The 26819-nt window shown below is 39.8% G+C and overlaps 1 protein-coding gene across 3 annotated transcripts in view; it reads left to right on the top strand.

The window, feature by feature from the left end:
- LOC132913452 (uncharacterized) overlaps positions 1-26819 on the top strand; it is a 248495-nt gene that overhangs the window by 112637 nt on the left and 109039 nt on the right. For 2 of the 3 annotated variants that reach the window (XM_060971826.1, XM_060971825.1), the window contains one exon: positions 8203-8309. The exons of the other annotated variant lie outside the window; for it this stretch is intronic. In XM_060971826.1, coding sequence (XP_060827809.1) covers positions 8295-8309 — 15 coding nt within the window. In that variant the 5' untranslated portion in view covers positions 8203-8294. The remainder of the gene's footprint in view (positions 1-8202; positions 8310-26819) is intronic. 3 annotated transcript variants of the gene reach the window in all.

Here is a 26819-nt window from a genome sequence, read left to right as displayed (position 1 = left end):
CTTATCAGCGTCACTGGTAATTAGAATTACATTTAGTACGGCGCAGCGTCCAGGGATGCATCGCTGCAGCTAGGTGCTAGATTTGACGCATTAGCTCTCCGCGAAATTTAATCATACTCGAGGACAAATTTTTATTGATACTTGAACCACAACGCGGCCTTGCGTTGCTGCGATATTGTCGTCGCCACGGCGGCGGTATATGCGGGGTAATCTATCAAGAACAAACCACTTAATCAAATTCTCCATGATTAAGGGGATGGAACAATTTTCTAGATAAAAGTGAAACCTTGCTCATTTTTTCTTTTTTTTTTTTTAGGATGATTGAGATGATATTTTATAGCTTACTATATTATTCTCTATAGAATTAAATTAGCCGTTTGCCACATAAATAGCGGAGAAAGAATGAAAGGTGGAAATGGTGAAAAGTTGACAAAGTCATAAGAATAAAATTCCTAGTATTTCTATTTTATCTAAAAAGTGTTGTAACCCTTCGGAAGAATTATCGACAGAAAAATCGTCGCACCTCAAGGGATGTGTCGTTGTACCTTTAACAAACGAAGAAGATAATTACGCATTCTATTTTAGTTGAAGCACGCAATACAATACAAGCGTACGACACCCAACTGCACGATTCTACCGAAATGAAACTGCTCCCGTTTCTGTGCAGTGGAAATGAAAAGTACTTAAACTTTATAGCATCCCTTATCTAACCACAACTGAAATCAGAAATCAGCCCGTCATTCCTGACACTGGCTCTCGATAAAGAATAACATGCCAATTATTCTGAAACGCCTTTTAAGTCAAATTTTTAGAATACAAAGAGCCAATATTCTCTTTATCGTAACTCGATATTCAATATGTTGTATCTTTTTAGCACATACGTGTATGCACACAAATGTTACACAAGTGTATTAAGAAGCAAGTGCTATCGCTACGTATAGAAAAATAATATTTGTAATAATAGTAATATTAATAAGTATCAAATAATAATGTTTATTATAATATCAACGATTTAACGCCCTTTGTTACACAGTAGAAAAATTACAATTGAAGATTAGACAGAAAAGCGTTAACAGCTATGATAAACGTAAAATGAAGTTAAACTCCTAATACGATTTAGCAAATTCAGCGCCAAGCATCGTACAAACATAAAACATAGAGTTAAGTCTAAATTATAAGTTGAATCGGAGATGAAAAATCGTCTAAATAACGAAATGGATTTATCAAAGAAGTCAAGTACATCGCAAAAACGGTTTGCAGATTAACAAGTCTGATTAAAATAGTTATTTTGACCGTACAATGTTCGATATGTCTCGAACCTGAGGAAAGTATGGGAAAAAGGCAACGCGCAGAAATATGAGAGTTAGGCATGTGGAGAATATTCGGAGAACAAGTGTGCGATAATAATATCATAATTATGGTAATAGGTAAACACAGGCGAATCGGTATAATATGAAGCAAATCTAAGAAATTTGTGCTGCACACTTTCAATCGATGCGATATGATTTTTAAAATAGGGAGACTATATTACGGAACTGTACTGTGTTGTAGGTCAGACCTGAGATACGTATATCTGAGAGTATAAGGCAATAAAAGATTGGTAACGATGGAAAAATGTTCAGAAGTACGGTAGACAGAGTTCTAGAGAGTTCGAAGAGCAGAGTTCGTTATGGTAATATTATGTGATTGAAAGGATAGAGTATCAGAGAAACAAATACAAGATCGCGAATATTATTGACTAAGAATAATAGTATATTGTTAACAGAGTACGTATATATAATGGTACTATTCTTACGACTGAAGCGAATAATATGGCATTTATACATCATACTTATCATACTTATATATAAAATATAGTATTGCTATATCAAACGTTAACTTATTAGTCGAATAGGTAGGTCTGTTGAGATCATTCTCAGATTCTCAAGATCATCGGCGTATAGGGGAGATTTACTATTAGGTTGTCCGGAAAATGTCTTTCTTTTACAGACACGTCTTTTACAACAACGCATCTTTATACAAACGTGAAACTTAATCTGTCGAACGTAATATACAACGGAGAATGTTGTACACCCATTATTTCCTTATAAAACGAAAGAAACTTTTCGGACGACCTAATATATAAAAATATGTCAGAAATGTCGCGAATAAACAAGATAAAAAAATAAGCCGAGATGAAAATCTCGAGGTACATCAGAACGGACAGCAATTTCCTTAGAGAGACGATGGTTGACGTTTACGATTTGAATTCGAATAGTTAAAAAGCTAGAAAGCTGAGAAGGAAGATTGACACGAAGACCACGAGCGAAGTTTAAGTAGGAGTACAGGGACTGTTAACAGCGTCAATGCCTTACGCGTGTCGGTGTAAATAGCATCTATCCGGAGCCTTTTTTCAGTGTAGACAGATAAAAATCTCTTTAACAAGGAAGAGGATTTATGATAATGGAATGACCAGACAATTATATTCCAATATCTGCTTCGTTTAATATACTTTCTCCAATTAACGTTTCAAAGCAGAAAGATGGATTGTCGATGATTATAATACGGATCCACTTTACAAAGGGTTAAAGTGTTCTCAAAACAGTGGGAGAAAATTTTTAACGCGAACTTGAAGGTCTGCAGGGTGCAGCCTTCAGTTCTTCAGAAAGTGACAATTATCAGATTAAAATCTTGACCCGATGTTCGAGTAGAGGTGGAACGTCTTCCTTCCCTTTACCCGTGCTCTAGGTTTGTGCAGTAGAACAAATTTTGTGAATCTTTGATTTAATTAATTCCTTTTGGTTCATGTTTAAAATGGTAGAAAATTAACGTGGCGAAAGAGCCGAGCGAGACTCGAAGAAAGCGCTCTGCAAACTAAAGAAATATTTTATCGACGATAGCGAATAGTTTACCGTCCTCTTTGAATATTATTATCGGATCTGATTAAAGGGATCTCCTCTCTCTTGGCCAATAATTTTATACAACCAATCTTGATTGTTAATACACTCCATCGTCAGACGAGCGAACATCGAACAGTGTTTTCTTATTCGATTAATTAGAATTGATTTCTTGAATTGCGGTAGTCTTAGAAAAATCAAATGTTTTACCAGCCTTCTGTTTGTCAATAACAATATTAATACACAAATACACAAAATACGCATTTCTATTCTTCCAAAACGAAAGATCACGTATCAATAAATTAATCAGCAACGAATCAAAGTACACAGTGTACACGGTTCAACAGGCACGATTCCTGCCACGGGTAAGGTGCAACAAATTCGACAAAGTTTCGTTATTACGAGCTAAACGACAGGTCGAGCAGAAATCGTTAGTGTATGATCTATATTAGCCACGGTGCGGGATGAGAGGCGGAACGAAGCGCGACAAGAAGCGTGTGTAGAAAAGCAACACGCTAGTAATTTTCCATTTTATGGACCAAGACAGCACGTTAGCGGGGCCGTTGCCAAAGCTATTTCCAGGCAGCAACGCTGACTTTGCTTCGTCGTACTCTCGGGTTTCTTCTCAGCTGTTCGTCGAGATCCGCGTACAGCACGCGCCCCGTAATACCACGAGACGTAGCCAAACGTCCGTTCTTATGGTTTCGTCGAATTAGTTTCAACTGGCGTCGCGCAATTGTCAGAGATAAAGTCACAAAACGGCTCTTTAGAATGGCAATTGCCGGCTGCTGACGATAGCTGTACGTGAATACTAATTGCCCTTGCCACTTATGATCCTCGATTACACCATGATCCTTGATTATTGCGGTCATTTTCGTGACTCCGAGCGAAGCGATACCGGTTTCTTTTACCGTTTTTTTCCTCGAATCCGTTTGCGAGTCTTCCGTCTCGATTATACGATTCTTTCAGTTTCACTCGATTAGAAGGTTCGCAGCGAAACTCGAGAAAAATATAAAGGAGACGTATATATATGGAAATGATGGAATTGACATTTTATTAAATAACATACGCGCTATTCCTTTCGATAACTCTTTACGATTTATCATAACGTTTTATTATTTGGCAGATAATATTATTCGTACTTGGAGAAAAGCAGCCAGTATCGTATTTCACCGTGGTAGATGATTTTCTACATTATTGCTCACGGTATTTAACACCTTCCTGAAATTTGGCCCGTGCAGAAATAACCGGGAGCGTAACGTGTCTCGTAAAATCCGCGGTGTGACTCGACACGGTCCGTAGCTTTTCCGTGTTTCGTTTTTGAATTAGAACAAGGTCTTTGTCTATGAGTCATTCTATTTCGAATCGAGCGAACGCACGGTGCAACTATAACTCGGGTCTGGATGTAATCCAATACGGTGCATATGTTTAAAATTACAGCGAAACCATCGACGTGTTATTCACTTTTTCTATCTGTCCATATAATCACCTTTGAAATTAATGATTACGCGATATGGTGGCTTCATATGGCTGGATTCATTAAGATTTATTTGACGTTTACGATCACAGACGTCGGAAATAATACCAATGTAAAGATGAACAATGACATATAATAACTATCACGTCTAAGATTAGGTATCTTTAAATGTATCGCTAATGTACGGTGATAGTGTATTCCGTTTCCCATATAACATTGGGATTTCCAACGCAACATTTGTTCCGTGTCTTACGGAAGGAAACGTAAAGTGTAATTAATTATCTTGATTCGAGTAATTAATTAATGTTCAATTTAATGCAGGCTTTATAATTAGTTGGCGTTTGCGAGCAAGCTTATGAAATTGAAATTTATAAAATGCATTACGTAAGACATAATTAGGCGCCTGAACATAAATCATATTTTTTATTCGATAATTTCTTGAATACTCGCTCCGATAGACGAGGTATATCGCTTCATTCAACTGCAGAATTTTTTGGTCGAATCGAATTTTTTGATGCGTCGCGAAAGTTTTACCTGCTTACCTTTGTCCATTACGGGAAAGGTTGATCAGATGAGTGGGTTAGTTTTTGTCAGAGAAAAACGAATCGTTTTGTGCGACTCTCTTTCGCGGTATAGACTCAAGAGGGTTACAGGATTTTCATTCGCCACGCGTGTACGACGCGAAAACACTAGAATTTCGTTAAGTATCGCGATTCCGAGGCTGTACACCCATTAGAGCGCCGGGTACAAAGGTTAGAGCTCTAGACTTTCGTTGTTCACCCAGTAGGTACTGCCTAATTCTGCAATTTTCCGCTTCTTTTTTTTCATTTTTCTCTCTTCTTTTTTTATTTCCTTTTCTCCTACGTTAGTAATTAACTCAAAAATGCTAACACCGTGGAACACGGAGAGCGTAACGGCATCCTAGAGTCGGCACTTTTTTAATTTTTCCTTCTTTTTCCTTTGTTCTCCTCTGTTTTCCTGCTGCGCTCTCCTTTACGTGTGCATTGTGGACGCATAAAATTCCAGGTATCTCGTAGCACAGCCAATGTTATGTTAATACTACGCGCATTAATTGAATACTTCGTTTAGTAACCGGACAAGGAACTGTCGACGCGGTCTACGCGACGAAGAAGAAAGAAGAAAAGAAAATGAAAAACGATGCAATTATCTGGCCTTTGATAGGTCTACGGCATTAATAAAGCAGAGAGTAAACCGGGTAATTTCTAATCAACGAACGGCGAACGTTGGGAAACTAGCAAACTAGCAAACGTCCGGGAAATTCTTTTGAAAAATGAGAGTTTGAACGTGTAATGCTGTGTATATACGCGGGATAATTATAGCGTTGGTCGTTTTGCTTTTCACTTGTTTCGTGTAACGTTTGATACTACGTATAACCTGGTTTAGTTGTCTTCCTTTTGGCTCACTAGATTTGTCGATCGCGTGCCTTGTGATCCGGTTTAATTAAATAAAAAGGAAACCCGCGAATGGTAAAATATTTAGAAATTTGGTCGGTATCTCAGTGCAATTACTTATTACCTTTATAACACTTTTTTTAACCTATTGATTCATTTGCGCAACTGGCTCTGTGAGACACTTTTTCCACAAACGTCTGAGATTGGGTAATTACGATAAACATTTGTTACTTAATTGGTGATCGCCAGTAGATTAATCGCGGTTGATGACGGTTCTGCTAGCGATCGTGTATAATGGGTATCCGATAGGTCGAAAGTTAGGCGTATCAATCTGTCTTAACCACATGCTCGACACGGTTAGGCTAATGATTCATCTCAATCTCCACCATTTTCGTAATTTGCAGTATAACGTGATCAAATATAATGTAATAAGAAAATGGTTCACTATTAAATTTACTTCGATGGTAAAAAGGTAGCTAGTAACGGAGAAAACAATTAAGAAAATTTAAATCATCTTAGATGTAGGTCTCCAGAAAATTTTCTTGTAAGGAGTCAGATTTTATTGTGTATTATACGTTTATCCGAATAAAAGAACCATAAATTTTGGATTCGTAGCAACGAAGCGGAAACAAAACGTCCTTGAATCTGTTGTCAAAACACTATCCTGCTAGCCGTCGCTTTTATCCATTTCGCCTTTAGTCTCCGTTCAACCCTCGCGTTGTGTGTGCGCAAAACATGATTCGTCGAAAGCTATGTTCCTTAACCCGTAACTGGTACGATAGGGTGCATGGAATTTTACACGGTATTAAGAAATTTACAGATAATTAAAAAAGAATGACAGCGCTCTTCTGTGTTATATTTAAGTTAGTTGAAAAACTACTTGAACTTATACACTATATTAAATTTATGCGATTGGTCCTTTACACTCGGTGACCTTCTTCCAATCTCCTGCCACCAATTCGAGCACTTTTCGTGAAAAACGAAATTTTTTTCATTTTTTTTCCTAGGTGGGACAACGTCGCTACCTCTATTTTCTCTTTTGTATCAGTACTTGTACATCGAAATCTAACTCATTTTCATTGCTGCTTATATTGTATCTCTCACTTCTGCCTTTTCGTTTTGCCACTGATTTACAAATTATAAAAGAATAAGAAAATTATGCATCTTTCCGGAGGAGAACGACGTTTTATCGCTACCTGCTGTTACAAGAAGATTTTTCATTTCTTTTCTGTCTTTTCGTGCAACGCAAAGGCAAAACTTCAAGGAGACATATTTTTTAAAAAACATTGAGCTTGTGTAATTTGGTGCTATATAATCACCATCTTTGTGTCTCCTTAAAGGAGAATCCGCGTTGTTCACTAGATTTACGATGCCCTTCAGAGGGAACAGCCGAGTGCGAAGGGTTAGTTGGTGTTAGACATTGTTTGTAGAGCACTGAAACAATACGTTGTGGCGAATATTTTCTAAACTATCGCAAAAGTAAATATCGCTGGAGTCTAATAGATCTCTTCTTGTCAATCACGAGTTAAATGTGTTCGTGCGATTAACAATCTGTCATAATCAGCAACGTTCATCTATCAGTAAAGGCAAATAGTTCTTCCCAATCAATAATACAAAACTCCGAGCCCTCTCTCCTTCATCCTGCTTATCAAACCATCAAACCAAAAAGTCAATAGTCGTGCCCTTAATTTCGTCTTGTTTATACGAAAAGTACACATGAAATGTCACAAATTACTATCGTCTATAGGAGTTATCTACGGAAGTTGTCGTGGAATCTGCGACACGTGGTCTCATTATGTCATAGCCTGTCAACATAAAATCATAAACATAAGCTGGTCTCGCTGGCGGGGACAAAAGAGGAAGAATACCCCAAGAGGGTTGTTGGATGCAAAGAGAGGGCGAGGATCCAGGTTACGTAAGCTCGAGAGCACGTGTCACGAGAGTCCAATAGGCCGCTGCTCTCTTTATTCCTTTCGTTCTTTCTCGTGCCAGAGCTTCGTTAACCTTGCCAGCAATAGCGGCAGGCAACAGGCGGTTTCGCCTGCTGCTTCGTTAGAGATGGTATGGATGAATGCACGGAATAATTGAGAGCGTCGCGGAGCTTTAATTCGAATTCTTAATTACGATTCTATCCATGGTGTATATGTGTATATACTATGTGCCATGTATATTCGTGTTTCGAATTGAAAAGACGCGAGGCCTGGATTTCTTCGTTGGGAGTACAACTTCTCCGGGTCTCAACACCTCCGAAGGATATTTATATAACCCAATTTTCGAAGCGTTCCGCGATGGTAAATAGCAGCGTCGGGGCTGTCCCTTTCATCCCCCTGTTGTCCGAAAATATTTGCACGGACAAACACGACCAGACGGTTTCCCATTAACCGGTGTACAGAGAATGAAGGAGAAAAAAGTGGAACTGTCTCTTTTTTTCTTTCAGCGAGAGAGCTTACGCCGCGTTGCAGTGGGAATTTTAAACTGCTGCCTGGCTGCCCGTTCGACTGGGCTGGACTTTAGAGCTGGAGAATATACATGGTGAAAGTTTTGGTGAGTGTTCATTGAATTCTTGCCCCAATTGTTTTTTTTTTTTTTTTCGAAGATTTATGCAGCGATTGTTATGAGATGAATATGTATATCGACCTATCCTGCTATCGCGTTGAAACATGGTAAATAGACTACCGTTAGCTTAGTAAAATCAGTGGCATGAGGCGAATTAATAATTCAAATAATTCATTAAATAGGTAAGAAGATTGGAAATTATTTCTGAAATTTATTAAAATAACCATTGAAATATTTGAACTGAAGGTGAAAAGATGCAAATGAAAAGTGCATGTCTGTCATAAAATCAGCCCAAGCCCACGATACTCCTATTTCTTCAATGTTAACTATCGCATAAAACTTCCTTCACTGTTCCACGAAACATTTTTTTTTCTTTTCTTGCCCGTATCGCTTAAACATTCAGGCAACAAATCTTCCATAGAAAAGAGCTTCCGCTTATCGTGGAAAATTTCACGCGGCTCTATTCCTGCTCGTTTGATCCGACGCAAGAATATCCTACAATTCCAGTTGTACAATTCTTAACGTCTCGATCCACGGGGAAGAGAGGAGCACAAAGCGATTCGCGGCGAAGGCTTCCTGTTTACGTGCAAATTTTACGCGTGCATCTCTCTTATTCCGGCCGCTGTTCCGGAAAGTGCAGTCGCTTGCGGTTGAAATGCGTGCCACGGAAACGTTGATACACTTTTGCGAAGTGTTCTCTGCCTCCATGTTTCCGCACACCATGCACGTATACGTGCACATACATGGAAAATACATACAGGCACGGCAATTCTCTGCCTCTTAATGTCGCGCGCCCGCGTACAATGTGCCAAGCGTGTTGTTGCGTTCGTTCGGAGAATTTCACGATGCAAGCTCCCGAGTATCAGTGTAACTGCCGGCAAACGAACCGTTTCAACGAACATTCGTGTTTCAAAATTACGAATACGCTAAGCGTTGCCCTGCTTGGAAAAATTTCTAGAACGAGAGACGTTGCACCGCTGGTCGTACCGGTCATATGGACCAACGATCATTGCAAAATTGCTCCGAGGAAATGTAACTGATGAATTCGAAATCGCCGATCAGACATCGATCATGCATTTAATGCGAATAAATATTAAACGAGCTGCCTCTCTTCGCTTCTACATACTCTGCAGGCTACACTCGCATATACGCAGAATATTATGAATATTCATTAAGGTATAAGCGGTGATAAAAATCGTGCCGAGTACGAAAATGAAAAATTACAGCGCGTATAAATATGGATGGCGGTGTTAATTGTTTGGATGAAAGGAAGCGAAAAGAACACGCATACGATTCGCTCGTTTTTTCCCGGGTTTTTGTTTTTTAACCGATTTTCGTGTTATTGTCAAAGCTGGCGGAAAATTGGTTTGCATAAAGATCGATCGATAATTTCTCATCGTTGTGTAATTTTTCGAATTTTTTTTAGTTTGTATATAAACGTTACCAATGGCGAACGAACAGTGTAGGATTTGATTTGATATTCAACCTCTTAATCTATCATCCGATCTTTCTCGGGTACTTATCTTTAGGTGGCAGTCCTCTCCGGTAACTGATCAATCAGAACCGATTACAGTGATTATTTATTCTACCAGCGAACTGGACTGTATTAAATCTCTTTAGCGAAATTAATCCGTTTAACTGAAATTTAAAATCTCTTTAATTATGTCGCGTCGAATTATTTCTCCTCGACAAAGAACTGATTGGATTAAATATTTTCCTACTTCTGACATATTTGATGTCGATGGCGTACCGCTGAATATTTATTTGTTAAACGTTTTTTAGAAAATTACTCGCGCTTAAAATTTCATTCGAAAAAGCGACATTTCGTATATAGAACTTGAAGCTTTCTCCGATATACCGAAGAGCCACTATCGGCTTAGAATCCCCGGTGACGTGAAAGATGGGTAAGAAAAATAATATCGCGAACTCGTGGGCTCATAGCGCGGTCTCGAATAACCGGCCACGTGAATCGAATACCAGCCGACAAAGGAAACGAAATTCTAGCCTGGAAAAATCCAGCGTGTTCCGGCCGTGAATCGAGTTATCGTTAGTCCGAGGTAATGGCTATTCGTCAGCTAGCGGAATTGCTTCTCGAAATGGAGTGGTTGGTTATAACGTGCTATATCGGCTGTACCTAGGCGCCATTTGAAAGTCAAATACTTGCGTGGAAGACGAAAAGGGAGCTGGGGTGGAAGGTAGAAGGTTGCACAGGGCCGTTTCAACCGGATAGGGTGAAAAGGAGAGAAGGAAGAACCCCCGCGAGATCTCAAGACATTTCATAGTATCGCGCGATATCTGCTGCTCCTACGTAGACCGCAGACTTCATCCGATTAACGACGCCCAGCTTCTGTAATGCGAGCATCTTGCCAAATTGCCTATGCCTTGCCTTGACTTAATTAAATTCAAATCGACCTATCGGACTCCTTTCAGATCTTCGAACGCGATACATTTCTTATCTTCTCCATTCTTTTCTCTCTTCCTTCGCTCTTGTTTTTCGAAATTCCCGCAAATATACTTCTAGATATACCTCGAGTCACGAAAAGCGCTTCGTTGGTTTGCTCGTATCGTTTTAATTCGATTTGGCAGTCTTCTTCCGAGTGATCCTTTGGAAGCCTGATGTTTTTTGTCCTACATTTACACAAAGGAAGTTGATGTTTTCTTCAGAAGTTCTACACTTTACAAAAGTTTGCAGTTTCCTAGTGTATCTTGGCTGGCTAGGAAAAGCTTTTTGTTTCTCAATTTTATTGCAATTTCCGCACGATATGTACTTCGTACACGCCACTGCTTTTTTTATCGAACGAAATCTTCATTATAAAATGTATATTTGATATTTCGCAGTAATCTTAGAATACCTTCGCGTCATTATTTTAATTAAAGAGAAATTTCCTTTCTCGAATAGATGAAACGAATGAAACGAATAAAATGAAATGGAGCAGCAAAAAAGTTGTTGGATTTGAAGAACCGCAATCGCCCTGTTCAGCCGCGACGCTTTGATTTATAAAATTTATTATACCCTTGGACGCATTTTTGTTTGTTTAACGCAACGCGAGCCTCGAGTTTATTTGATTTTCCACGCGTTTTGATGTGTTCGATTCCGTGTGTATCTCGGCACGGAGAGCATAAATTTTATTGGAAAGCGATTGGCGCGAGCGTAGGAACTCGAACGACCTTTTCGAAATTCCACGATCGAACGCAATAAATCCTTTCGATGAGTCCTTCGATATCATTTGTTTAATTGCAATCATCAAACCGATACATCGTTTCTGGTTTCAACGCTGCTCTCGTCGTCGATGTTGATTTTTAATCTCAAGTTGAAAGGGCCGGGCTCGTTGTTTGAGTTGCAATCAAATTAAATGAAAAGCTGATTGGTAGCCGATTGTCTGCGGCATACATTTATCATAAGATTTCTTCCCCGCAACGGTGGAAGGAAAACGAAAACTTAGCGATGAGAAAATGGCGTTCAATTATTTTGCCGCTTCTCACGATTCATGGATACTCTGCTTAATTCTGTTAGTTATCTCGCGAGGCTATCGCCTCGTTATAATCGAACGATAGGATTTTAAGGCTTTGTAGCTATCGATCTAGCGGATGACAAAGTTCGGAAACTATATTATTTCCTCGACGAACGTTCATATAGGAAGAGTGAAAGCAACCTTTAATCTTCCCACGCTACTTTATCGATCCATTAAACCGGAACTTGAAAATTTCCCTATTACAATAAATTAACACACCCGTCCCACCCCGGAGAATCAAGCTTTAATACCTCAGCGAAAAAAAGTTGACTCTCTCACGTTCTCAGTTGAAATTTCATCGGTTTCTAACCGATAAAGTTCCACTCCCTCGTCACGATCCGTTTCCACCCTCGTATGCGGCGAAAGTTGGATTACAATCCGGTCGCTGGCGAAAAACACCGAACTAATTCCGTAAATCGATTGATGCTAATAGCGGGTGGAACGGCGAGCAGAGAAAACACGGTGTAAAGGAGAAACTCGCGTAATCGATTCGTGAAAGGGACGAGGAAATGGGAAGGTGGGAGGAGGACGAGACGCAAACTCGAGGGGTAGCAGGCACTTGGCGTCGTCGTCACTTTGTTTCCAGGTGGACGGCTCATGATGAAGGGTGCTCAGGTGGAAACACAACCGGTCTGCCATGCGGCCCTCTCCACTCCCACTCGAGCGTCGAACGTGATTCGATTTAGCGCATTCCGATTGAAACTTTTTCCTGCGAACCGGGCCAAGCTCTCGAGTATCCGGTGACAACTCGCCGCGAGTAATTTCCGTTTGATTAAGGAACCAGGAGGGAAAAAGCCCGGTCGCATTGGGACGCTCGGAATCCAATATTCGCGGTGGACGTGGCACACGTGGATCTGCCGACGAAAAAATTCGTGACCGAGGGAAAAAGAGACGACCTTCTTCTAACGTGTCACCTACTCTCGTTCTCCGGATCCTTGGCTGGTCCTCTCGCCTCTTTCTCTGTCTAATTAAATTAAATCTGAACTTAATTTCGACGGAGTTGGCGTCGACCAACGGCCTGGAAAAGATTTGTTCCGTGGATAAAGCGAAAGAGAGAGAGAGAGAAAGAGAGGAGTCCCGTCAGAGGGTGAACATGATTTCTGTTGCTCGATGATGCACGACTTATGGTTGGCTGAATAATGAGTGGAAAGGGGTGACGAGGGTTGAAGGATAACTTTACGGCTAATCGTGATTGTTCCACGGGGTTGTATGGACAGATTGTTTTTGGAAATAGCACGCAGGGAAATTGCCGGCTTTTGAAGCGAAATTTTCGACGTTAGGAGAAATTTATGGGAATATAGCTATTAGATTATATATAAAACGATTATGGTTGATTATACCCTTAAGAAGATTGCTTTTGCGCATCTAGTTCTTCTTTGTATCAGGATTCTATAATCTACGTTGAAAAATATTAGATTTGGTATATTCTGTATATTTTATTAAATCGTCCGCTTTCCAAACGAATCAGAAATCGAAATTTTTTGCAAAGATAGCGCTTCTTCTAAAAAATATTGCCACTCACGAGAACGGTGATGGAAAAGTTGAATAATTTTCTTGATTATGCCGTCAGCACTGCCCGTCAGCGTATAAGAGCTCGTCAACGATGAATAATGATAATCACTAGTTATCGGCGGATTTCATAGATAAATTGGCCCTGATGGACAGCTGTTGCCTGGTAATTGTATTTCGCTACAGCTTGCAGCCGTTCTACCGGTGAGAATTTCTCGCATCCAGGCACATGCGTAATGCTATAATGTCACGTTGGAAATTTTCATCCAGACTATACTGCAAAAATATTTTACAACAATAACCAGCATCGAACTTTATACGCAGTGAAATAAAAACAAATTTCGCACATGCGACTTTACCATTTTTCCTGAACCATTGATATCTGTTATGTTTTATTATAAATTATTTGAAAATTTTGGGATATCAATATCTGCCGATCCTAAAAAATGTTTTACATCTTTTAATCTGTTAATTAAAGCGAATTTCTGTTCTCTTTTATCCCGATCGACCAGCTACTTGGAAATATCTCGATGCGGCGTTTCCAGCTTATGTCACGTATGAAACGCAGCTTGAATATAACGCATCTACTCGATGGCAAAAGGCTTTGTATCGTCGCGCTGGATCTCCAATCCTTCATAAAGAGGATCCTCGTTGTTCGAGTCTGCCGCCATTCTTCCGTAGAAATGCAGCATTGTACTCTACGAAGAAAGTTGGTTTCGCGATCTCTGAAATTTATCTCGCGCCCCGACGACTTTTAAAACACAATGCATGTATCGTTGGCTGGTTGAAAGCCAGGGAGAAAGAGCCTGTTTTCCGGGCAGTTTCCCGGAACTCGAAGAAATTACCCACCGACATTTCGTTTCGGTAAAACTTTTCGAACAACGCCGGATCATCGTTGAAAATCGTGAAACCCGGTAGAGAACGATACTGTTTTTTCTCCTCTTTTTCTTTCCTATAGCATTCAGCTATTTCTATAGGAAGAATTGTGTTTTCGCAAAGATATATGATTTTTCATCAGTGTGTGACGTATTTCGCGAGTGTCAAAGTTGAGATCTAAAGCTTCCCCTCGCGTGTATGATTATGCGCATTAAGGGTAATTAATATTTGTCATACCTCGGAACCAGTATCATTAATTTCTCGAAACGTTGATGGTTAGTATTGAACAATGTTCCCGTTGGACGAGTGAAATTTTGCGGGAATTAATCGAAAAGAGGGAGAGTTTGTGCTCGATATCTGTGGCATAATTTCGTGAAATTTTCAGGCTTATCGTTCCGCTTTGAAACCGACTGATCATCTGTAATATTTCAAACCTCCTCCCTTCGAAAAAGCAATATCATGCTTGTAAAGTTCGTATTCGGCAAAAGGATTAACATTTTCAATACTTGTTCAGTCATTACATAAATCAAACTTATACACCAATCGTCATGCTAAATGTTCCTAATGAATTACAAGATCTTAGGTGGAATTTTACATTTCAATGGAACATTCTACCGTGATATTTTCTGCTAATCAAGAGCCCTGCCTTTCCTATTTCTTCGCAAAATATAATTTTTGAAGGATCGAGGATACTTCGAATAGCCATTTGCACAAGTAAGTCAAGATTTTCGTGACTTTCCTGTATTTTACACCTGAAAGCGGATAATGTGGTACCTTAAAAGAAGTCGGTATTAAAATAACGCGGACGCGCTATGGTGACTGGTAATTAGACAGTTTCTATAGCGAAACACCCTTAATTAGATGACCGTATACCGCGTCATATGTTTTTATTTCAATACACGTGCGCGGTTGCGCAAAATTCCTCGTATTCAACGTGCGCAAACAGATCCTATATAATACGGCCACGAGATTTCTAACGAGATTATTATGGTGGATTTTGCTTTTGCGTTCACGAGTGCGGTTTTAGTTGCGCTGCTTACGTCACTCTATTGTTATATCACTGGGTAAGCGGTACATTCTATTTTTCTCGTTGAATTTTTGAAGGCAGGGAAAGAGGAATTTGCGTTGCAAAATTAGAACAGAGTATGTTAGCTAATTTGCGCAATGTTCTTTTCATTCTTTTATTTACATAAGTTGTGTAATTTTGAGATTTGAGTTTTGCAGCGGTTTATTCCTGCCCAGCATGGTATAACGTTTAAACTTTTGTTATTCGAATGCTTTCTCTCAAAAATTAGTATTCACCCTTAATTCTTTCGTAATAGTTAATCTAAATGCCTAATGACCACTTATAGGCACGTACATTTTTCGAAAATCAAGCTAAAATTATTTTCTTTTTTCGATGTAAAAAGGTTACAAGCGATTGTCGCTACGCTATTGAAAATTTAAAATCAATTTTCGTCAACACGTTGGAAACTTTTTTTGGCAATTAAACGAAGTCATTGGGACGAAAAATCGAATTCACCGTATTTTTGAATGCAAATTGAGTAGATGTTGATTACTTTCGGTTCGGCACACGGCCCAATAAATATGTATGGAATGTACGTCGATGAATTTGGGAGTACGGGCTGAGTTTCGCCTTATCAAGGATATTATTCGGGCATTTGTCTTGGTGCCGGGAGAGAAAGGGGATGAAAGGAATAGATCATGGTACGATGGCGAAGATATTGAGTTAACGCCGCAGTAAAACCACCCTGATGCACCACCAGCCCTTCGTTGAAAGAGGGATGGAAAATGACGCAAGGCCTGCTGTTGTATAAAGTAAGAGGGAAGGGGTGAAAGGAAGAGCAGTACGATATTAATTACATTTAAGCTCGTCTGTGGGGTTATGGTTCATTCAAAATTTCCTCTCCTATTTACATATTTCTCTATGCAGCCTTAAAACGATCTTTTAATACATCTTAAATGAAGGTTGCAAGAAAATGTTGCCCCTTTCCCTTCCGTTATATCTGCGCAACAATCTACGAAAGAAAAATGATAGAAAACGTTCCATGATATATTTTTATTATACATTTCTCTATATCGTATATTACGTAAACTGAAATTTAATCACTTGTACAAGTTCATCGTCTTAACCACGAAATATTTGAAGATCTTCATGTTAAAACATTAAACCTTTCTCTATAATTACTGACCCTAAGTATCCCTAAATTTAGTTTCCGCTGTGAACGCTCTTGAATCTTAATCGTCCAAACAGTATACCGTTGGGATTGTTCATTCATGGAAACTTTTTCGTCGAATCTGCACGGCTCGCCCAGAATACTAACACAAATTGAAGGAAGACGGAGAATCAAAATATGCTCCAAGTTGAAATTTATTCATCGGTCGGGTGATTTGACATTCACTTTGTTCAGCTTGCTCCTTTACCGCCACTTTCATCCGTCTCGTTATTATCGTTCAAAAGCATATCCCGGGCCATCCCCTCGAATCTGAATTTAACCAGATAGCGGAAATGTTAGCGATCGCTTTACGATGCGATTTTACGTGATTGCGATCTCGATTGCCATCAAACCTCTTTCGATCCCTTTCATTGCCACTCTACGATCAACGTCGATTTCCAATCCCCCTTTCCCTGACACAGACACCCTTTCTATTTCCCACGCGTTCGTAGCCCCGATACAAGAGAATTTGTTCACCGAATGTTTATGTATGACTGAAACTAAATTCGTTTGCTTTCTGACAATCGATGTCTGCATTAAAATAAGTACCTATGCAAATACATTTTTACAAAACCTGTGAAAAAGAACATTTTCAAGACAGTGACAGAGATAGGCGGACTTGATCAGAAAGTTAAACCAAGTGGCTAATGAAACGAAGGAAAAGACGAAGCCAGAGCATCGATCAAAGTCGATGGTACGAAAAATCACGCCGATTCAGCCGGCGGTGAATCAATCTCGGAAGCGACAACGCTCGCTCGATCGTATCCCGATTTTCCATCGGTCATTACTTATCCCAGGAAACAATTACCAGACCGAGCCTGTTTCACAGTCGTCCCGTATTCCGTTCACGCGTGGAACGAGCTCGAGGTTTAATTTTTCGGAGGCGATGCAACGACGTCGCAGCCGCCTCCGGCGACATGTCCTCGCGTCCAATTCGACTGAATTATTAAAAGTACCCCGGAGGATTTCCAAGTAGCTCCGCTGGCCGGTGGCGGGCAAAAAGCTGGATGATTACAATCACGTCGCCTCGTAAAGCGATCGCGAACGGTCCCTCGCACTACTCTGAATCCTCGATTCACCTCGATTCTATCTGCCCACTCCCTTTAACCGACTTACCGAATCGAAAAGTTACCCTTGTCGATGTATTCCCAAACCTTCTTCGTCTATGTGCACATGCAGGTCTCGTGAAAAAATTAGACGCCCGGAAGAAGAGTCTCCGATACTTGCTCGTCTAAAATGCACCATGGAATCCCTTGTCCTTTTGTCCCAGCGAGTTACGCGTTGTCGTGGCTCTGAATAAAATACGCGTGAATGATATTTCAAGCGTGTATAATTGAACAGCCCCTGGCGAGATGCTGGGTGGAATAGAGAAAGAATCTTGCCGTGGATCGAGCTACAGGATTTGAAAATGAATACTGCAGTTGCTTGTTGGCTGCTGCTGCTGCTGCTGCTGCTGCTGCTGCTGCTGGATCTGGGTGAACGCGCAATCTCCACGGGAAATTGTGGCTAACTGTTCTTGGAATGACGAGGGATAGGCAACGATTCAAGAAGCCTTCCGAAGATAGGAAACTGGGTTCCGGTAGTTCCCATCTATCCTACGTGTTCTAATTAAACGAATCAACAAATTTCGCTCGTTGATGTGTCTATTCGGCGCGTTTTTGCTTAGGATATAAACAATATAATTTGGTAGAAGCTGGATACAGCGAGATGATTTGTTAGGTTAAACGTATCGGTAAAATGGACTTTCAAAATGTTTGATTAATATTTGAAAGAAAAAGTACGCATTTCGGGATTAATCGAAAAATTTGGAGGATTGAAAGTATTCAAATTTAAGAACTGTGATTTGACGCGAAAGAGAAAAGCATACATTGTGGGAAAGATGTCTGGAATTTTGTAATACCGCGTTATTATTACGCTAACATTCTTTGTCGAAACTTTCTCAACGAGTCACCAACTTCGGTTGTTACATCGAAGTGAAAAAATCTCTCGCTTCGCGATCGTGCGAAACGCGAGATTCGAACCGCAGAAAAATTTCACCGCGCATCACGCATAAGGTATATCCGTGAAGCATGAACTCGAAATTCCATTTGAACTTGTAATGAGGTTCCGCTTTTTGATTCCGCGGACTTCGGAATTTTTCGAACGTCACTTTCGCGCCTATTCCCTCTTTATTCATCACGAGGAAAAAGTTGGAATCCCATCAGGAATTTCTCTTCGTTCGCAGGTTTCATTTCCGCCGAGCCGCGATAAACAGAAGCCCGGAGAACCTTCGACAATTTCGCGTTTAACCCGTTTTCAAATTACTTTCGTTATAATTACAAAGGCGACAGGTTCGCTTTCTCTGCGCGTCAGAAATCGTATATTAACCTTTCCTGGTCGACAAGCCGAGCAGACTACCGAAAACTCGAGCAATTAATGTTCATTATTCCCGGCCCAGCGAACGAACGCGTGGCTCCTCTTCTGTCTACCTTCTACCAGCGAGATGAACGACTTTTTATTGTTTTACACCGTGTTAATTCACTGTCGGCTGTTCGTAATACGTCACAGGATCGAGCGTTTAACATTGTTCCAACGGCGGAGAGAAAATTCTAATGTCGCCTCGATTTATCGCCGGCTCGTTACGAGTGGATGAAAAAGTTTTATTGCGATCACGTCAGCTCGTAAAACGATAGATTGGCATTACCCGACTAATCCGCTAATTCCAAAGATTTGCTCGCGGCGATGGCTCGTGAATTTCAAGATATCGGCGAACCCCTTTTTGCACGAATTAAATTCACGAATCACTGTCTCGAATTTCTTCTCTTTTCCTTTCACTCTCTTCTCTTCTCTTCTTTTTTTTTTTTGCCCTTCTCCTTTCTTTTCGCTTATTCTCTCCGTCTATGATATTAGCGCCGTTGGAAAGATTCGTGCGACCCGGTTCGTCGCCTAAGACGATTAATTTTTTGTCCAGATCGAAGCACATTTCGCGTTATTATGCAAATACGAGGGAGATCGTGATAATTTTATTTGACGAAGAAACGGATAGCATGGAAAGTTCATTGACGTTTCCAGACTTTCCATATACAGTGATTTCTTATGCAAAGAGAAATCGAAAGCGCGGCATGATGTTTTTTTTATTACAGGCGTGGCTTTGAAGGAGGTCGATTTTTCGAGTTTTCCGGATTTTTCAAAATTTACGAATTTCTCCCGTTTCCACGATACCTCCTGTACGTAATATTTGATATTAAACTCCGGGAGAAGTAGATTATCCGCAGCGCAAGATAAACAGGGCCCCACGTTGGAAGAAAGTTGCGAGTTACCATAAAGCAAAGATGTGATACGATGTTACACGCCTTTGATCCGGGCCACTGAAACAGATTAAAGTCCGCTCGCATGTCCGACCCGCCGTAAAAGTTTCCGGTGAGCGGAGGTGCGACAAGCTCGTTGGAAGAGTAAGGAAAAAGTTTTTTTGACACGGCCACTGACAGCGTTTCTTCATAAGCTTTCTTAATTTAAACCATAAAGTTTACGGCGGGCCGGGTTGCTACGTCCGAACCAACTTTCAACCCTGGGAAATTGAACGTTGCATCCGATGCAATTAACTCGACGGTGGTTACGAATAACCACCGTTTTCAGAAACGGAATTGCATCCTATAAGGGTTACAGCTAAGGGAAAGTTCCGGTCGAACTTCGAGCCAATTTCAAGGTTGTTCCGGGGAAATTGGATTTATTATAAGGGAAAGTTTTCTTACTAACGACATTTTAAAATCGATAATAAGCGCGTACCTGCAGGGAATTCTCCTTAACTGTTCACCAGCTTTTCCTAGGGTTGTTTGTCGTTATCAGGTACGGCTGGCCGTAGCTTCGATAATTTTGATTCTCGCTTAAAGATGTAATTGCATTGAAGTTTACACAATCCGTCGAAGAATGTAAAAGTTTAAGATTGGATAAATTACTCGAAAGAAGTGAAACTGAGCGACAGTTATAAAAGAAGTGAACTTTAAGTAGAGGCGGTCAGTATGTAGTCAGACATAGTTGCCATAAAATAGTTGTGCCATAAAACTCGAGCATCCTTTCGTGAGTAAGTTCAACCATAAGAAATATATAAATATTCTACAAAATTGACATGATATATCCTTTTCTTTTTTTAGCGCATTAAAAATAAAGTTGTAAACGAAGCTTAAGCGTGTCTCAGGAGAACATTTCGAATTCAACATTGAACGAATGTACCGCAAAATAAATTCACGCTAATCGAATGAAGAAGCGAATTAAAAAATCGATCGTCTCTTACGTAGTTTTTCAAGCAGAATCGAGTAAACGCAGTCGATGAGAGCGAGAGAGAGTGTACTTCTCTAATAAAATTAGCTCTGTTCGGTCGCTCCGTTCAACCGAAGGCTCTTCGACGTTCTCCTCCTTTGAATAACTTTAGGCATGGCGGCGCAGTTTTCTCCGTACCCCCTCCACTGCCCTCGATCCGCTCACATCCGCCCCCTCACGTTTTCTTTGCCACAGTTCACTTCCACTGTAAACATTTGCACAACTTTCACTCGGTTTGCACCCATTCAACGTCGTTCCAGAAGCTGTTCATAGTTCACCCGTGAAGCAGTTGACCGTAATCGTTTGCCCTGCACTAGCGAAGAATGTACACTAAACCCCCGTCTCCCTGTATTTTTTCCATCCTCGTTTAGCAACTGTGGAACACGATCTATATACAATCCGGGAGTTCCATCAATTTCCAGCGATTAATGATAATCACTGGATCGAATGACAGCATGCTGGACGATACGTGCGCGCTGTAATTTACATTTCCTTGATCTCTCTTGGTACGCCAGACGCGATAATGTTTAAATGATATTCGCCGCGGAGCACGTCTACCCACTGTTACATTTACGAAGATCGATTTGCGATAAGTTTCATTTGTAACCTGGCAGTGAACGACACGAGCTTGAAAAGATCCGCTTTCGTGCATGTGTTTAAAAGAAGTACGTAAATCCGAACGAATCACGGTGTAATATCTAACATTTTCGTTAGTACTGTAACGGACGATTGAAACGACTCGATTTTGTTCTCTTACGCAAAGTACTGGTTTACATTCTACGAGCTACGAGTAATCATTTAATGATGAATTCAACTTGATCCTTTGAAGGATTCAAGATACATCGACAACGGTCGTGTATTTAAATCGCCTTTGTACATGCTTGCGTAACGATGCTTTTACTGGATCTAGTAATTAAAAGCTCAGTCAAAGACTTAAAAGAATAATGCGCCTGAATCGCGTAATATTTCGTCAATGGTATTCATCAAGCTGATAATAGACTCGCTTAGATATGCTGCTTATCCTTAAATGGAAGATACGAGAGCTACGAACCTTCCTTCCTTTCGAATTACTTTTCCGAAATTTTCAAATCGTTGCGGTGAACTCGATGGATGGCGCGGCTCCGCGACACGAAACGATCGAAAGTCGTTTTACCCCTGCATGAAACGAATAAACGTTTGTTAGAACAATGGAACGCTTTGAAAAAACCAACTCATCGATGAAAGTATCATCGCTTCCGTTCCCGTCTCGTCCACGAGTAATCCACTTTGCGAAGAACAATGCGTGTCTGTGCCATTCTATCATGCCTCACAAACGACAAAAACACACGAAACTGTCGACTACTATCTCGCACAATTCTAGTGGTAATTCACTTATTGTTTCGCAGAGTGAGGCGCTAATGAATCATACAAGTATAATTCAATTGATCCAATTCTGGTGAGTTGCCGCGATTCAAACCGTGACTCATACCATATCCCTTATCGCCCTTTCCTTTTCTTTCCACGTTTCCACAGCTTCTATGTCTTCGTTTCGATCCAACGTTATCGTCCAGGGTGTGAATTTCATCGCGACCCTCCGTACTATTTTATTCTATTTTTGCGTTCAAACCTGAACCGTACGCACTGTTAGCTGAGAAATTAATTCTCCACTCCCTTTCCCCGATGTGTCGGCGGAAACGCGAAGGGCAAGCCATCTGAATGTTTCAGAAGATTCGAAGCCACATGCCTCGATAATGAGCGTGCGCGTTCATAATGCAGAATGGCAACGATGAAAATTGTAATCGCGCTTGCCGGAGGATTGAATGTTCGATGGTGAAAGGAAGCGAAACATCGGAGAGGTACGAGAATATTAGCTGTAAAGGAAATTCTATCTTTTTCTCTTGAATATAATACTTTAATGTTACTACGGCGTTTCTTCGTCGTAACTACAATTTTCTCGAAAATTTCGCTATCTATTTTTATAGCGAATACTCGCTACGATTCTTCTTTCAATTTTTTAACCATAAAGGGGTGAGCTTGGATCAAAGACGACGCCGATTGCTGAAAAAAGATTTACGGTGCGTTTATTTAGGCAAGGATTCGATACAAACAACTTTTATCTTCCGTTTCTCCTCCGCTGTTTTTCTTTCAACGAGTACGAATGCATTCGTTCGTGCTTCGTTTTAAAAAATCCGCATTCCATTCGACGTTTTCATCTTCGCATTAGCATCAGACCTCTTTCTTTCTCTCTGTACGCATTTCATTCACGGTCATGACTGCATCGACGTTAGAGAAATATCGTAACAAGCAAACTTTACGACACGCTCTGTCCTTTTCCTCTCTGCCTGCGTCATTGCAAACCGGCAGGTTTATTCACTCTGTTATTCTTAAATTAGGGCGTTTCACGAACAAATGCATGGAACTAGGACGGCGGAAGGTTGAAACAAAAATTTTATTCACGACGTCGCTCGCCGAGAAGTAATTTTTTATATTTAACGTAAACTTTTTTGCGTTTTACGTATCGCGGTCGGTTTTTAATTAAATTAAGAGTTAATTGGATTTCGGTACTCACCCACCTCTCACTTACACCTTGCTTTTATTTCGCTGATGCTTGGACAACGTGTAAGTGGGAAAAATTAATGAAATTCTATATTACTATCACAGGACACAAAATCAAAAAATTCCTGTCTCTTTTAGATTAAATTTCGACATATTTTTTGTAGGATAAGGATGGACTGGTGAGACAGAAAGAATAAATATTTTCTAATTCCTTCTTTCACATCCTTTTCGTCTTTTATAATATGCAGGTTTTCTTCCTTTTTCTTTCTCTCTCCCTTTTGCTTTCTCTCGCGTTCTTTGTTCACGTATAAAATAGACATTTTTCCCTTTCTTTTTTATTAGCTATTTGAAACCTCAATGGAGATTTTATTATTACTTATGTATACACATAATATACAGTAGCGTTTCTATACTGAGATTTAGGAATTGCGGGAACAAAAACAGCTGCCAGATTTCTGCGATATTTTCCTCTTTGCAAAGAAAATAGTGCGCGAGTTAGTTCTCATGATTATATAATTTAAAATTTTTTCCTCTCACACAAGTATTTCTCTTCGTGAATGTTTGAAAGTTGCTTGCGAAGCTCTTTTCTTCGACTTTAAACTTCTTAACGAAAGAGTACTGAAGATAGTTTTGTAAGTTGTGCAATTTAGAATGTTCACTGTACAAAAGAATTTCATGAGACTTTGAAACTTGCCGAAAACGGTGAGACTGTTTAGTATACATCATTCTACGAATCTTTCACGATTGTAATTTCTGCTTCCTCTTTTAAAAATTAACAGCATGCAAGATCGTAACCTACCTAAATCGTTAATGAGTGTAAAATGTCCATTGAATTTCTAAAAACAATTTCTTGTTTGAAACTGAATCGCTTGTAGATCTTCGTTATCTTCTCATAACCTGGATTTCTTATTAAAAATAAATTTGTTTCAATGAAAATATTTCTGATTATTTCCTAATTCATTCTAAATAGATACTTTTATTTTTTGTTGCGCAGAAGCTTGGTGAACGAAGGTTGAGCAACGAGTTTGTTTAAGAAGACGCTTACGCAAAGGAAATAAACAAACGATACCAAAGAAGAGACTAGATTTGATTTTTCCATCGTGCGGTCGAGAGATGCTATAAGGAGAAATTAAGCAGAAAGTAGGACATTCCTTGAAATTAGATTCAAGTACGATTTTCTTCGAGAACATTATTGTCGGCACGAAATATAATTTTTATCTCGTTCCCGGCAAAATACAATTCGTATGACGAAAATTCTGTGTCCAACAATAAATCGAGAAATCTCTTCCCTTCGTGTTAGGATCATCTCTCAGAGCTAGAAAGGACGTTTAGACTTTCTCGTATTTCGTAACGATTTTTTTCCTACCGATTCTCGTCTCGTCCTTATCTCATTAATGATAATTACTTTCACATGAAAAACTGTGATTGTTGGATGGACATGGACATCCGTTGAAAGTCGAGAGCATTGAATAAAGTTGAAACGAGTGGTGGCTGCGTAATGGTCGTGTAAATCGAGTTTCGTATTCTCAAAAGCCGGCCGAGGGTAAATTGCCGATATTTCTATCCCGCCATTGCCAGCCACAATCCGGCAGTGACTTCGAAATCGCGTATCGTACAATTGCCACCAAATTCCGTGTTTAAGAGAGGGACCAGGCTATATAGATTCGTAACGAGCGCATTCAAAGCGACGCTGGATTACCGTTTTGCTCGGGAGAAGGCAATTGTAGTAGCTCATTATGCTTAGATACAATCGGCCGAGGGAAAGGTTCATGTCGGACGCGTGAAATTTCGAATATTAACCCTTTGTGCTCCATTTAATTCGTTAATGCATCGTTTCCTCGTCTCGCGGACAACCCTTTGTTCTTAGACCGAACTCCTCCTTTCTTTAGTTCCCTCTTCTTTTAACTTTCTGGCTGGAAGGAAAGAATAGAAAGAAGCTCGTCGCTTACCGATGCGAATTTTTACTCGTTTCGTTAACGTTACATTTTTTTAGCAAACACTTACTCATATTTTTATAGTATTCAATGTTTTTAAGTGTTCGTCGTACGTAATATTTTTAATTCGTTGGTATTAAAATAATTCTGAAATATACGTTACGTATAGAAGAGGTAGAAAGTCGAATACAAAATACAAGGTACGTTTTAAAATGGATATAATGTATTTTTATATCGAATACATTTAGTACAATTTTTAAATAGAGACATTTTTAGAGGTAGAAAATTCATTTTAATTTTCATTTCAATCTTTTAAATCTCCATTAAATTCTCTCGATTTTCATTTTTTGATAAGTTAATTCCAACCTATAGAACGGATACAATCTGCGGTATCTTCTCGAAAAATTTATTCAGTGGAAGGACTGATCGTTAATATCACGATGGAACCGAGAGGAAGGATCGGTCTAAAAACACTGAATTCTTCTTTCACCTGACAGTTCGCACAGTAAATCTGGTGACGTTCCAGTTTCGAAAAGAAACACACACATGTGCGAGGCCCTTGAACACGGTTATTTCGGCTAATTTGCATCCCTGTACATTAAAGGAAATTGCATGTTTTGTCTTCATTAATAATCACATGTTTCTTTGATCTAATATTTGCAGACATACACGCGTTGCACTCTACCTCGATGTGTGACCGTAATTTCTCTCGATCGAATAATTAACCGGACGCCTGACCAGCATTGTAGCCTGTTATTTTGAACAACGAATGGTCAACATACTGGCAGATTATTCTCTGCTGAAACTATTGACTCTGACCTGGTCAAATTTTCAGATTACACGTGCGCTTATTTTCTATTAAACCCTAGTATCTTCGTTCCTTCGTCAAAATTAGATCTAATTCCCAATGCGCTCTCATATTCCTCTTGTATATACGATAATTTGTATATACTCCGTTGCTGCTCTGTTCATAAATTATAGGATATTTCTCTAAATTATGCTTCCTGGATGATAAACCCGATACAAAGTCCACATTAAATTTGCCAAATATTTTCTTCGATGAAAGTTTCATTAACATGAATATCAATATTACAATTCGTTGAAAATAGCGCGAATAGCATACACGTTGAACGAGCCTGTTGCAAATACGTTGCATTATATGTCCTTATTGCGATCCTTTTGTTAAAGCTGTATTGAGATACGTAAATGGAGTAAATTGTAAGTGTAAATGAATAAATATACATGATCGGGTTCGACGGCGGGGAAAATGGAGCAGCTTGAAATCGTAGGAAGGGAAATTAACGAGATTCCGAAACTCAGAACGATAGTCCACGTGACGATACCTGAAATTATACAGCACCACCAGCGGCAGTCCACTCTTTGTTTTACTTCCTACATAAATTATGGATAATCTTCTTAGTTTCGTGCCTCCCTCGAGGAACTTCCACTTCCGATGATCGCGGCGAAAGATTAAGTTTGAATTCGAGAATCCTGCGCGCCGTCTCCTCGTAACACCGAGATCTTTAACTTCTTTCGTTTTCATCGCGCCGCTCTCATTTTCATACTATTTTCGAAACGGATTCCCCTTCGCTTTAATTCCCCCGTTTCATATTCAGCTTG

This window comes from Bombus pascuorum, chromosome 13 (assembly GCF_905332965.1).
Source record: "Bombus pascuorum chromosome 13, iyBomPasc1.1, whole genome shotgun sequence".
Classification (NCBI taxonomy): Eukaryota; Metazoa; Arthropoda; class Insecta; order Hymenoptera; family Apidae; genus Bombus; species Bombus pascuorum.
Note: the sequence above shows the minus strand (reverse complement) of the source record. Positions and strands in the feature narration are given on the sequence as shown.